This window comes from Amblyomma americanum, chromosome 1 (genome assembly GCF_052857255.1).
Source record: "Amblyomma americanum isolate KBUSLIRL-KWMA chromosome 1, ASM5285725v1, whole genome shotgun sequence".
Taxonomy (NCBI): domain Eukaryota; kingdom Metazoa; phylum Arthropoda; class Arachnida; order Ixodida; family Ixodidae; genus Amblyomma; species Amblyomma americanum.
In genome coordinates this window covers 195,204,382-195,219,559 of record NC_135497.1, presented here as the reverse complement: position 1 = coordinate 195,219,559, position 15,178 = coordinate 195,204,382, and the positions used below count along the sequence as shown (strand labels likewise).

Below are 15,178 nucleotides of genomic sequence, written 5' to 3'. Positions count from 1 at the left end.
GGGAGTCTGCGGCAGTAGTTGGAGGCGGACTGGCCACAGAGCTGACGTTGGGGAGCCGTGAGTAGTCCGCAACATGGTCAGCGGGTTCAGCGAGCTTGTCTAATGAAACATCACCAGCAGCTGCGAGGATGGTGACCATGTGTTGGGGAAGACGGAACAACTCACGCAGAAGTGGGTCGTGCTGAGCAGCGGAGTCTCCCGGAAGCTGGCGCATGCGACGGAAGATCTGCGAAGGGCAGCTGTCACCAAGCTCTGTAGCGCCGAGGAGCTGCTGGAGTTTGCTGCGCTCGGACGCTGACTTGCGGTCGATGATAGCCGCATTCAACGTGTCAAAGGGTGCAGCCGAGTCCGGTGAGCTGATGACGTCCACCAAGTCCTCAGCGACGTCAGGAGGCAAGGACGACACGAGGTAGAGGAACTTGGTCTCCTGGCTGATGACACGTCGCAGCTGGAAATGCGCCTCAGGCCTACAAGAGCCAGGCGCGGGGGCTGTTGGGCCAAAATCGTGGCAGGCTGACTGGCTGGAACGTGGCCACCGAAGCACCTAGAAGCCGAGCGTTCTGGGGCGTGTCGCTGCCGGTAGGTAGGGCGGAAGAGCCAGCGGAATCCATGGAGGAGGATGGGGTTGCGTATTCGAAGCCGGGTCGCCAAATCTGTCGGAGCTAAGGCGAGGAAGAACCAGCTCCCACAGCGTAGAGATTCGAACTGTTTATTGTTGTTGTTGTTGTTGCCCTCGTGACATGGCACATACCCGCGACGGGGGATTGGCGAGGGTTCACTGGGGGAGACCTCATAGAATAGGATAAACTCGTGCCAAGCTAATGATTGTGCCTTGGGTGAAATTTTGAGAGTAATTAAACAGAAAAGAAAAGAACAAAATATCGGGAACGAATATCTGAGAATTAAATATATGAAAATACCCAAACGCTCTTTTAAATGCGGGAATTTTGGAAACAATTAGCGAGGGAATCTGCCGGTAGCTGTTATATAATTGTGGAGGTATTCGCAAACTTGATGCAATGCAAAACCCCTGGCGCTCGCGCCGAAAGAGAGGAGGAGGGGAACAGACAAAGTGAGACCCAACTTTGTAATGGGAATTTCTAGGTGTGCTCTCCTCTGATGTGCAAACCTCTGGCAAGCGAGTAGGAAATGCTACAATTTCTCGACTTCACCATAAGCCGCACAAAGGTTTGTGGGACTGAACCCGCATCTACATAAGTAAAGATTTATACGGGGAATCCTGCACCGCATGAGTGTCATCGCTACCTCACACTGCCGGGTTTTACACGCACGAGCCTTCCATGGGTACATGAGATGTTGGTAGCCAACAGTAGAGAGTAAGGGACCGTTGCACGTGGCGGTTATAAACTGAAAACGCTGAAATCGAGTCATTCCGAAAAGAACAGGGTTAGGGACGCTACAGGCAACAGGTGCATTTAGAGCTGATTTTGCCAAAAAGTCTGCTGCTTCATTTTGTGAAATACCGCAGTGGCCTGGTATCCGAACGAAGCGCACCTCTTTCGCCAATTCAGGAATAAAAAACCTCAGTGAGCGTCTCAAAATAGCGTTTCGTGTGGACTCCAGCGCCAACAAAACAGAAAGACAATCTGAGAGGAATATCACCTGAGAAACAGTTGTGGGAATTTTCAAAGCGGCCAGCCCAAGAGCCATAAACTCTGCTATAGATATGGTTGTGTAATCCGGGACTCTAACCGAAAAGCTCCACGAGAGAGAGGCTGAAAAGATGCCAACCGCTGGCTTCTGGCCGGCCACAGACGCATCTGTAGCAATCACAGTATGAGCCGGGAAATGGGCAAGGTGATCAAAGAGGAGTCCATTTAATGCCCTTGAAGGCAGATGCTTCGCATTAGGTGGGAAAATATAATCAAAAGTAATATCCACAGGGGACGCTGCCCAACCAACTCTGCGCACAAAATTGAGATCCACACCAATGTTGGATAAAAGGTTCTGAGTAATAACAGCTTGAGGGTGGTGGAACCTTGGCCAATGAGGAGTGAGAAAGAGGGCTGGGTGCGAGACGAAAATAGGAGTAGCCACACTAGGAGCCGACTCAATTGCCCGCAAAAAAGTTCTGACAGTTAGAAGGTCAAAACGGGAGTTAAGGTCGGGAATACGAGCCTCCAAGTACAGAACTGTGGTGGAAACTGATTGAGGGAGATCTATAGGCAGAGGCGCAGTTCGCGCCTTTCTAACAGCAGCAACGTATGAAGCTTATATTTAGGGGAGCCAGAAAGTTCTGACAGTTAGAAGGTCAAAACGGGAGTTAAGGTCGGGAATACGAGCCTCCAAGTACAGAACTGTGGTGGAAACTGATTGAGGGAGATCTATAGGCAGAGGCGCAGTTCGCGCCTTTCTAACAGCAGCAACGTATGAAGCTTATATTTAGGGGAGCCAGAAAAAAAGTATGCAGCCAAATTCCAAAATGGGTCTGACATAGGCTTTGCACAGAAATACAAGCGTGTCCCGACGCATGCCAAATTTTTTCTATTACTTATTCGTAGTAGCTTACCTAGTGCACGCTCACCTTTCTCAACGTTAGTCTTGATGTGGGGCCGCCAATCCATACTAGCATCGTAAATGACGCCTAGGTACCTCAAAGGTTCCACCTGAGGCATGCTGTCCGAGCTATAGTGTAGCGATATATATAAAGGCATGTTGGTTTTAAAAACTAGCACGCTGCTTTTGTGCACATTTAATACCAAATTTATTGTATCCAGCCAAATCTCTAGCGCATTGAGGTAATCCTGTAGAGAACGATATAGGGCATGAATGTCTGCTGCGTAAGCAAAGAAGGCTATGTCATGTGCATAAACATATACTGTAACATCACGGTGTACTGGAATGTCGCTCATCAGCAGATTGAATAGAAGTGGCGAAAGTACAGACCCTCGTGGCACGCCTCTGGTTTGAGCATAGGTGTCTGAGGTGAAGGAACTGTCGGAGCAAAAGAACTGCCGTCCTGATAAAAATTCGCGGATCCATGCATAAATGTAGTACGGCGAGCGTAATAACGCCAATTTAGAGAGAAGGATCGAATATACAACACTGTCGTACGCTTTAGCAATGTCAAGCGTCACTAATGCTGATGCTTCTTTCTTGCGCATAGCAAGGCTGACTTTTCTCTCTAAATCGACATGGGCAGACCATATGGAGCATCCGTGGCAAAAGCCAATCTGGGCAGAGCTGAATGCGTTGACTTCTGAAACATGCGCTGATAGGCGGCTGCGCACAATTCTTTCCATGAGTTTTACCAAATTGACGTTAGAGCTATCGGCCGAATGTTATCAATATGGAAGCCTTTCTCTGTATCTTTTAAGAGCAATATTATTTTCGCCACCTTCCAGGAGTGCGGCAACCATGCAGTTTCCAATGATGTATTGACCAGATCGAGGAGGTCCTGAGTGAAGTCTGGCGCTAAGATTTTCAACATACCGACGGTGACACCATCCCAACCCGGAGCTGAGGATTGCATTAAAGAAACTGAAGTTGCTAACTCTGATTTGTCAACGAAAACATAGTCGGAGCAGGGGTAGGGGGCGAACAGAGGGACTCTACGCTGCTCCTGAAAGCGTGAAGCAAGCCCGTGAGCAATTCGCTCTAACTTATCTTTCGCCTCATTTGGAAAGAGCGCTACCGAGCTGGTTAAATGCATGGCTGAGGAGTTCACATTCCGTTCCATAAAACGATACAAAGCCTTCCTATTTTTGGGGTTTGACAAATATGTGTTCAAATTTTGATTGTGGTCATCCTTTGCCTTTGCTATAGTTCGTTTAAACGCGAGGCCGAGAAAAATTTGTAGTTGATCCAATTTACCGGGCTCTGATTATGCGAAAGGGTCCTCCACGCTGCTTTCCTACGACGGAAAGCTGTCTCACACGCGTCATTCCACCATGGGGATGGCGATTTATTGCAAATAGCAGAATGCACAGTGAACTGGGAGCTCTCCGTAGCCTTCAAAACTGAAGAAAACACTCGCTGAGCCCTGTCGGTCCTACATGAACAAGGATCAGATGTAAGGGAGGCGCGCAAAAATGATTTGCAGGCTGCAAGATTAACTAATTTTCGGGCAGAACTATGATCTCGGAGGGGGCTCACCAATATGGTGAAAGTAATTGGCAGGTGGTCACTAGATGTGCCACAGTCAATTGAGGACCACGCCTCTATACCTACTCCTCTTGCTGCCAAAGACAAATCGAGAACTGAGCGCGAGTGTCTTCGGATAAAGGTTATTTATTTATTTTTATTTATACAAAATGCCCCTAAATGCCCTCAATTTGAGGGTATTACATAGGGGGGGGGGGCGGTACAGGCAAGTAATCAAAAGAAATAAATAAGCCAAAACTTCAAGAAACTACAAACAAAAAACAGATAAAAGCACATGGATCCTTGGAATAAAAACACAAAACCGACATAATTAAACATTGAAGCGTTAATGACAAGAAACGGAAACATTAACAGAGCAGCAGACAGTAAAGTTAATACAAGTTATACAATGTCTATCCACAACAGCATGAAAAGAAAACAACGAGAATCATCAATAACAGAAATAAAAGACAAAAACCTAATGCACTGGTAAGTTAACAATGTACTAGAATATGCTACGCAGAAGTAGTGGCAGATATTAGTTTATAAAATTTCTCCGAATCAGTGGTGGTAGCAACATCTGAAGGGAGAGCGTTCCAGTTGGTTATAGTGCGTGGAATGAATGAATGTGCATAGTTAGATGTACGGCATGACAAGCGCTTAACTTTAAACGGATGGTCGCGGCGGTCAAAAATAGAAGAAGGCAAAGAAAAAAAAGTGATTATGAAGCGTTGAGTGATGATAGTTTATGGAAAAGTGATAAGCGAGCAACTTTACGACGGAGATATAGATCTTGCGGATCAGTTCGTTTCTTCAAGGCTGTGATGCTGGTATGACGTGAATAACCAGAGTAGATGAAACAAGCTGCGCGATTCTGCAGTGATTTGATGTTATTTATTAAATATGCTTGATGAGGGTCCCAAACAGCCGAAGCATATTAAATTTTAGGTCGAATGAGAGTGGTGTAAGCACGTAATCGGATGTGAGAGGGAGCATGCTTCCATGGCCATAACATATGTTCATGTGAATCACTATAATAGGAACCTCAGACGACGTGATGCGAGTTGAAGTCCCCTGCCATGATTGCCCTGCTAGAGTTTGCAAGTAAACTTTCTAGGTGGTCTGTTCTGCTTACTCCAGTTGGAAAATAGACGTTTGCGACTGTGACAGTAGCGCAGTGCGGCAAAGTGAGATCTGTAGCTAGAAGCTCGCTATCAGAATCCATTACTTTTTAGTCATTAATGGCCGGTGACACAATTTTGACGAAATCATGGCCACCAACCCGCCGCCCCTACCATTTATGCGGTCCTCACGGAAAACACGAAACCTGTTTAAAGAAAATGACTTAATAGGGGATAGCCAAGTTTCTTGCAAGAGCACGATATCTAGGTTATGGGAAGATAGAAGAATTTTATCAGGAAGAGAAGATGCAATATAGCGGCAATTCCATTGTAGAACCTTTATACCCGCCATGGTGCCTATTTGAGAATGGAGGCTGAAACAGCCTCTTGAAGAATATCTGACTTGGAAGATACACTAGGAGAGCCTTTTTTTGGTCTTTATCTGGGGAACGGAGGACTTAGGAGGAGAGGTTGAGGCACGACGCTTCTGCGTAGGGCAAGCCATTTCTACGTCATTAGGGCAAACAGTGTTGCGAGAAAGACTTACTGTCGATCGAGAGACTTACTGTCGATCACTGTCGATCGAGAGGCGGCACATGAGACGGCACCTGGGATGATGACCTGGCAATGAAACTTTGAGCACAGGCTTGCTGTGGTGTTGTTGCTCGTGGAACTACAAGCTGAGGTTGAGAAACAGCCTGACTTGCAACAATATCAGACAACGCCTGCGTGAAGCTGCTGAGCATGCGCTCGACCACAACTGAGAGTGCTTTTTCGACGGTTGCCACTATTGAGGCCGACAATGTGGCCTCGAGGTCAGGAGTAGAGGAACGCACTATGCTGGCATATGAATGTTTCCTGCGGTTAAGGAGCGCATAAGCGTCTGCTCGTGAGCAGCGATTCTGCCCAATTAATTCCAATAAACTTTTCTCTTGAGACCGACTTTCACAAGTGGCATCATCGGCTCAATGACTGTTATTGCATAAACAACAGCTTGGTTGTTCAGCGGTGCAGCTGTCGGAAGAGTGGCCTTCACCATACACCCGGCGTCTAGTCGCCGACTTACAGGCTCTAGAACTATGTCCAAACCTCCAACAGTTGGTGCATTGCAGGGGTCGAGGATGCAGCGGGTCTACACGGTAGACAATTGGCCAAACCTTCAACTCCGAGGGGCATGTGCGACCAGCAAAAGTTGTTATGACTGACTCCGTTGCAACACGCAATCCAGCCATCTCGCGAGAGCAGCGGTATACAAAAATAATTCCCGCCCTGGCATCCTGGAACTCCTCCAAAATTTCTTGAATTGAAGATGACGGGTCCCCTCCACGTACAATGCCCTTAGTGCACTTAAGCTGCTCAGGAATGAAGGATTTAACCGGCAGAGAAGTGAAGGTATTACACCGGAGCAGATTCGACACACACTCAATGTTTGCCGACTTACAAACAATGACACGCCTCCTGAAAGGTCGCACTTCAGAGATGTCGAGATAGGGACTGGTTAGACTTTTCAGTTGCTGTATTGTTTTCGGATTCTTCATTTTGAAAATTCCATCTCCTATCGGTACAAGCGCCACGGGAATTGAATTGACACCATTTTTTAGAAATGAATTCAAAGACAAGCTGTCGGCCGGCAGGCTGGCGAACCCGGCTGCCGAGCCTCCTCCAGGGGAGGTGAAAGACATGCCTGCACACAGCGCGCCGACAACCTTTTTTACATCACCCGAGTAAGCAGAGCTACCCTCACCAATGGCCTCACCAAAAGAAACGCCCGGCACCACCAGGATACGAAGCAGGCAGGCAGTGACGAAGACAGCTGTTCGCCGACACCTGCGTGTCGCGTGGCAGAATTCGAAGCGCTGCTCGCGCTGCGGCGGCCTAGTAATAATAATAATAATTGGTTTTTGGGGAAAGGAAATGGCGCAGCATCTGTCTCATATATCGTTGGACACCTGAACCGCGCCGTAAGGGAAGGGATAAAGGAGGGAGTGAAAGAGGAAAGGAAGAGAGAGGTGCCGTAGTGGAGGGCTCCGGAATAATTTCGACCACCTGGGGATCTTTAACGTGCACTGACATCGCACAGCACACGGGTGCCTTAGCGTTTTTCCCCCATAAAAACGCTAAGGCGCCCGTGTGCTGTGCGGTGTCAGTGCACGATGTCAACCCATCTTCCTCTTTCTTGTCCGGCGCCGCGTGTCATGGCCTGCGAGCCGAGCGCGGAACGAGGGGTGCTACAGCTTCTTTTAATTTTGAAAATAAAATATATAAAAACAAAATAGTTAAATGTGTCCTCAAATGAGGCTACTTAGTAACTACGAATCAGTAAGATGTCATCGCATCGTATCAAAAATCTACATGTAGTCAACAGCGTCCAGAGGGAAACTCACCCGTCTGCATTTTATTGCGGAACAAGCCACTAAGGGAAGCAGTTGAGAAAACATGACCATTTGGTTTCAGACGTGTCCTCAGCTGTCCACCCCGGAATAGTGTGACGTCGGACTGTTTGGAAGTGATATTTGACATTAGACGCTTTTCGAATACCGGTCTGCCGGACCTCTCCTACGCATGCGCAGTAGCATTGTGGGGGTCAAGAGGAGCCACTGCGGGTGCGCAGCCGGACTCCGGTAAATCGGGTATGCTAAAAAGGTCTATTACTGCATGGAAAACACAAAAAATAGTTACATTTGACAAGCACATCATCCGCGATGCTGGCGGCACCCGAGAAACTTCGGCCCTTGTATATAGTCCTTAATTTCGAACAACAGATACAGCATAAATCTGCCGAATTCGGCAGATCTGGTGCTCCAACTTACGGCCATGAAGGAAGACCAAATAACTACTGTCATTTTTTCAGTGCAGCCACTGACTGGGGAGCGTAGCAGTCCGTTATAGCTTTTCGAATGCCGTCTAGATGAAGCGACGACAACTTCATAAACGACACTCAGAAGTGCCAAAAAGCTGCTGCCACGAGCGAAACAACTATATAGTGACTATTTCCAACTCAGTCGCATTATTGCAGTCGCACCCGACAGAAAAAAAATCACGCCAAACGCACAGCGCGCCGTACGCGACCGGGGCGTGCAACCCAACACACTGCCGCGAGGGGGAAACGGCGGCGCAGGGTGGTACAAAGTGTGTCCCCACCCTGTAAGAGGAGGCGAGCGGAAATCCAAACACCCTAGATATGCGAAATGCGCAGCGCCATCTTCTGGCGCTCCGAAAACTGTCCCGCCATGTTGGTTACGCAGAGAAAACGAAACCGAGGCAAACAGTGGAAAAGCGGAAAAAATGAAGATCAGTGTAGATGAAACCTAACGTCCCGTGAGAGACTATGGGATATGATACTATGAGGTAATGCGGTTTGGAGGAGAGACAAGTTAGCTTCCTAACGTTTTCATTCAGACCACAAGGAACAGTATTAAACTTGCATACCAGGAGTCATTCACGAACTTCGCGTTCATGGTGGGATTTGATGATGCCAGTAAAGTTACTTGAATTTTTTTTTCAGAAGGGTGCTTAGTAGTGTTTACATGTTTAGAAATAAGAAGGTTGGGCAGTGTCTTGCAATGAGATTTATTATAATTAAAAGGATATCTGAACGATGTTTCAGTTTGGCCACTATACTGAATTTTACAGATTGAACATTCAAGCATGTAGATTACCTTGTTAGTATCACATGAGTAATTACCCCGAATTTTTACATTACAGTTAAACGCAGTGCTGGGAGCCATTACTGAGCTTGAAAAGTGTGCTCGAGTCGATCACTTTGAATGAGAATGACATGGTGTTAAAAAAAAATGCCCGCGACGTTTGGGACCGATGTTTTGTTGGTTAGTACCAGGTTGGTTTGTGATAGATCGGATGGTTGCTTTCCTGCTTTGAGGAGTGCTTCGCGGTCAAGAAGGCCTGCGCGTTCTAGCGCATCGTTTTTTTAGTCGCGTTCGGTATTTTCGTTTAATCAGTGCGTTCTGGAGGTTGGTACAGTTTCGTTCGAAGTGGCGCTCGTCAGAACATATTCGTTTAAAGCGGATGACTTCTAGACTTCCAGTGTTTAAGATGACTGTCACTATGGGTTTCCGGTATAAATCAGTGCCAAGTTCGCCACTGTCATACGTAGAAAAGTAATTGTGGTTGGCGAGTAAGAATGAGAGAAAACAATGGCCTCATGCGTGTTATTAAAATTAGAGATGAATGATAGAAGTCCTGCTTCACCGTGTTGCAAAATGAGAAAAATGTCATCAATGAACCTCTTACAGTAAAATGGTTTCAATGGGTGTTTAGCAAGAAACTGTTCTTCTAATAAACCCATAAATATGTTGGCATAATTATGACCAATCCGTGAACCCATCGATGCCCCGTTCGAGTATGAATTTCAAAAGCATAGCCAACATAGGGCCATCAACTTTAGTGCTTACATTCTGGTTTTCGAAAACCTGCACAAATGACTGGATGCCGTCGGAGGGAGGAATGTTGGTATAAAGTGACGGAACCTGAAGGGTTGCAAGCAAGACACCACGGGGAATGTTGATGTCAGCTATATCAGTTAGGAAGTGTGTTGTGTCTTTTACGAAGGAGTGAAATGTAGCAGGAATTTTATTGATGAGGGTGTGAACGAAGCTTGACAGGCTTTCAGTCACGGTTCCTATTCCGGAAATGATTGGTCGGCCAGGGTTGATTAGTTTGTGAATTTTTGGGCAATCAGTAAAATCTGCCTGGTACAGTTCTGAGTGAAATTATTATCGATTATCATTTTTTTAATCCAGAATGAGATTGGATATGGTTCCGTCCAAAACAATATTAAACTTAGCAGTTGGATCGCTATCAAGAAGACGGTGAAAGGAGCTATCTGCAAGCTGCCTTTCTGCTTCAGTGAAGTAATCAGTTTTGTTCATGACCACGACAGCCCCACCCTTGTCAGCGGACTCTTTAACGATGTCAGTTTGAGACGCTAGTCTTTTTATTGCTGCGGTTTTTTTTTTCGGAAAGGTTGCGACGGAAATTATGGTTTGGTTTGGTTTATTGTGGTTTAACCTCCCAAAGCGAATCAGGCTATGAGGGACGCTGTAGTGAAGGGCTCCGGAAATTTCGACCACCTGGGGTTCTTTAACGTGCACTTACATCGCACAGCACACGGGCCTCTAGAATTTTGCCTACATCAAAATTCGACCGCCGCGGCCGGGATCGAACCCGCATCTTTCGGAGCTGAAGCAGCCGAGCGCTATTATCACTGAGCTACCTCGGCGGCCTGCGATGGAAATTCTTTTCGGTATAGTATGCTTCCACTACATCTTTTTGGACTGCCTTAATGTAAATGTCCATACAGGTTTCTCCATGATTTTTTTTTTTTGGGGGGGGGGGAGGGGTCCGGTGATTTTGCGAAGGCAAATTACCATCACGTTTGGGATTTTGTGGGCGAGGATGGAAATACTCCTTAAATTCTCATATTAACGGCAAATCTTTAAACAACTGAAACTCATTAAACCATCCGGACGCTGTGCAGTAATTTGTGTCATGGGACAGGGCACTAATATCGAGCGCCCTCTACAATTTTCCAACTGAAAACCCTCGTTCGCACACGGCAATCTCTTATTCCTGTTCGAAAAGGGAGAGAGGAGATGGCCATTTATCTCTATGAGCGGGAAATTGTTGAAATGACACAATAGAGCAGGGGCACGAACGCGAGGAGCGGGTTGAGACAGGTACTAGTATGCCAAGGGAATGCATCATTGTAACCTTTTGCACAACTTTACACTTTCATCTCGAAAGCTGGTGGTGACCGGCGGGGCTTTAGGTTCACGAAGATTAGGGTGCAGCCCCTTCACCTTTTCGATGAAGGATACAGTGGAGGGCGACTGACTCCATCTTTAAAGGGGCTCTGAAACACCTTCCGAGGAGAGCACATTAACTCACTTAATAACTGCACTGCGTTGCCATGAAAACCAGAGCCAAATAATACTCTTCTACACGCAGCAGAAGACCCACAATCGAGCGTCAAAGTTGGCGAGCCCTTCGCGGCAACTTTTTCATGCTCGCACCCTCCTCCGTCCCCCGCATCTGCGTAGACAAGGTGAGAGGTGGCCATTGGTTAGATTCTTTCAGACGTCAGGCAGCTACCGTGGCCGCGGCCAATAAGCCGCTTAGCTCCGGCGGGCCGGGAAACTCCGCTCCCAGAGGGGGGTCGGCAAAGGAGCGCCTGCCTTCTAGCGTGCAAAAAGTGACGAGAGGAGAGGGAAAGGCGCGAAGACGCTGAAATTCAAATTTTAACTACAGATAACCCAGCTTCTACAAAGCGCATTAAAAAAATCCTTGCTGGACACTATTCGTGAAGCGGCGGGCCGCAACTTTATTAGAGCCCCCTTCACAGCCCCTTAACCCCTTCAGTCAGCAGGGCAGGAAGTGAAAACGCGGTCTGTGAGCAGGAGTTTTTGGTTAAAAGAAATCTTCCTGTAAGTCAGCTTTCCTGCAAATATGCGAGTTGTTCATTGATGTTTGCAGCTGGGGTTGCTGTTGCAACGGAGGCTGGCATTGCGTGCGCAGAAAGATTTTGTCGCATGAAAGCCTTTTGGACTTGATGGAGTTTATCTTGGCCCAATTTTTGTCCTTTTACACGTCAAGGGCGGCGAGCTATTGGGAAGAGAGATTTATGGTTGAGCAACTCTTTACTGGGTGCTTTTTTAACTGTTTACATGTCGTTATTTTAAATCCTGCGAGAGATAAATCGGTGCGGTCTGTTCAGGTGGATTGTACAGCAGGGCGGACATTATGCACGTGATGGATCTCAGTGATTAAACAATTAATTAACTAAAATTAACTAATCAACCTTTTAATTTTGATTTTAGGGGCCAATATTATAATATGAAATTGAAGGCCGTCAACATATAAACTGAGTCTAGTCTTTTTTTTTATCGGCAATGCACTTCAAAATATTAACGTCAGACTCATTTTCTGGCTCGTAAAGTTGGCCTGCCGCAATGCACGTTTTTTAAATGGTGCTGCTGGGCGTAGTATTATCGCAGAAATCGCGTTAGCTGCTTATACGGCATAAAGTAGATAAGCGGCTTCCGTATTTGTCGCATTAGAAAGGCGAGCGTTTATATATATATATATATATATATATATATATATATATATATATATATATATATATATATATATATATATATATATATATATATATATATATATATATATATATATATATATATATATATATATATATATATATATATATATATAAAGTTCCAAACAAATGCGTTTTTCAGTTTTTCAACAACTTTTCTAATGCGTAGAGTTTATCCGATAATTTGAGGCAAAACCTGTCATCATGCGGGAGCCGAGTTTATTAGTCTCAGGCGTTTATCCTTATGGTGTCCGGGTGTGTCGCGGAGGTTGTAGTGATTGTCCTCGGCCGAGGCATGGTCGACTGGAGCTTGGAGCGGACGTAGAATGGGTTCTGGAAGCTTTTGATCTGGAAGTGGAAGCTCTACAGCCCCGAGTGTTGTGATCCAGGAGGTTGGAACACTGAGTAATAAAGTCCCGAGAGCCAGAGTGCCAGAGATTGGAAAGTGTTGGCTCTGGATTCGAGCAACTCGCATGCAGCACAAATTCCTGAAGAAAAATCGTTCAGTGCTTACAACATCTTCTCACCCTGTAGCGACGGAGGCGGGGTGGGGGGTGGGGCTACGACTGCACCTTGCTGCCATTGTCATGCGAGAACAGCTGTGGTACATAGCCAGAGTTGTCCGAGCGAGAAATTAGTGCTCCTCAAGGAAAGAAAACAACCTACTTTACGAGATTTCCTTACTTTCGCAATCCTCTCAAACATTCACCTCTAACAAAATGATCGAAGCAAAGCCTAAAGTTGTCCGTGGAACCCGTCGCAGGCAGTCTGCCAGCTTATCGCAACGGCGTACTGTTTTTGCCGCTCACTGCTTGACGGCACTCGGAACATGTTGCGTCCCGTTTCAGTGAAATTGCTGCTGTTTGAAGCAGCGCACAACAGCCATTTTCCAGCGATGTGAGTGTTAGTATTGAGGAAAGAGAGGTAAAAACCCCACGTCTGCAAGCAATGGCTACACAAACGAAACCACAGGAACGACCCGGAAGTCCAAATTCATGTGACAGAGCTTCGCCGTGACGCAATATGTCCGCCATAGTTTGGACACTACCTATTGGTCCCGACGCGGCGGGAGAGCGCGCAGCTTCTTACAGCTTACGGATACCTAGCGCCATATAGTTAGTGCCAAGGCGATTTGCGCATGCGCACTGACGGCGCGCGGGCTCCCGGTACTGCGACGTGTTGTAAATGTAAGCACCTGGCACTACCTAGGTAACCTCCCGACTCTCCTAACCTTTGTTATCTTCTCACTTTCACAATGCGCGTTAATGTATGCGCAGGAAATTGACAACCACCGAAAGCAGTCCATTGCTGCGGAGATGAAGCACTCAGAGACTGCTTTTGTGTCTAAGCTGAACGCTCAAGACCAATTTGACAAAGGTGAGTGAAAACGTTTGTCAAGGATTTGAATCTTTTTGCTGACACCAACCCCCACGCGTGCTTCCTTAGCTTTCCTCCCTCTCCTGCTCGTTTGCGACTCAAGCTGTCACGTCGTTCTTTTTCAGCCTCGTGCTTCAACCTGCGTTGGTTCACGCCTCAGAACGAAGTGGCTCTCTGCGGCCACGCAACACTGGCGACGGCGGCCGCCATCTTTGGAGAGTGGGGTTCGTCTGCTTGCTGTTCATATAACCCAAATCCCCAGCGCTGCGAAAAGAGGGAGAAAAAAAATTAGGGGGACTTAAGCTCCGTCTTATTGGTACGACGCGATAGAGTTAATAGGGGCATTTAGAATAGGGTGGCCCTATCGGTTAGGGGCATAGCGGAGTAACAGTGGCATGCGCAGGACAATAAGGTCCCTCCAGTTATTAAGAAAATAAACGGAGACGCGTTATTGTCCTGGGCTTGCGCACATGCGCCCCGCTATTTCCCTGTGTCCCTAACCGATAGGGTCACCCTATTCTAAATGTCTCTACTGGCTCCCTTTACCGTCCTCGGGTCCTCTTTGCATATCACTTCGCAGACACAGACATCGTCGGACAAGACACACAAGGACTCCGATTTCAGCAACAGCTGGGGTCTGAAATGTTCATGCCAGTGGGTGCGCTTTAGTAACTCTGGGTAGGGGCAGAGCCCTTAGCACTCTGGTAGGGGTTTGGAACGTTTGTTATGGCCCTACCAGAGCGGTATTGAACGACTCTGCCTCTGAATTCGCTGGAGAGCTGGGGTAGCTGGGTGATGCTACCTGTCGTAAAGCATATATGGGCGATCGTCGGGAACAGCGGCGCACCCATCCATATAAGGCGGTCGTTCGGCGTTAAAGGCGCAGGGAAACAGGTGAGGTGTAGAGTGAGAGGGGATGTATAGAGAGGTGGAATGGCACCCAGCGGGATGTTATGACGTGCTCGTGACATCACTGTGTTCGGATTTTGATCAGTCAGCGTAGCGTGCTCCCATGACGTCACTAGAAGTGCCACTGTGCTAACCAATCAGCGTGGTGCGTTGCACCTGCTTTCTTTCTCTTCCCTTGTTCTCCTCGTACCATTTCGTGTTACGCCAAGGCTACAGGACTGGGAAACACGCTCTCAACAGCTGTCGCTGTAGAAGAGAAAGACTGAACGTTGGAAATGAGAATGAAAGGGCAGCAGTGCCGGGAGGTCGTAAACTTGGCACTGTAAGTAGGTTGGTTTTAGGCCAGTAACTACTTGTCCCGGTTTTCTTTTCTTTTTCCGAGCTGCAGCCTCATAAAGAAAGAGTTTCTTTAGAAAAAAATACGCATTTCAGCCGCCAACACGATGGATGGATGGATGGATGGATGGATGGATGGATGGATGGATGGATGGATGGATGGATGGATGGATGGATGGATGGATGGATGGATGGATGGGTGGATGGATGGGTG

The 15,178-nt window shown here is 47.1% G+C and overlaps 1 protein-coding gene across 1 annotated transcript in view; it reads left to right on the top strand.

Moving 5' to 3' along the window:
- LOC144114442 (phenazine biosynthesis-like domain-containing protein) overlaps positions 1 to 15,178 on the top strand; it is a 44,445-nt gene that overhangs the window by 5,450 nt on the left and 23,817 nt on the right. The window contains exons 2-3 of the mRNA XM_077648187.1: positions 13,620 to 13,719; positions 13,845 to 13,943. Coding sequence (XP_077504313.1) covers positions 13,620 to 13,719; positions 13,845 to 13,943 — 199 coding nt within the window. The remainder of the gene's footprint in view (positions 1 to 13,619; positions 13,720 to 13,844; positions 13,944 to 15,178) is intronic.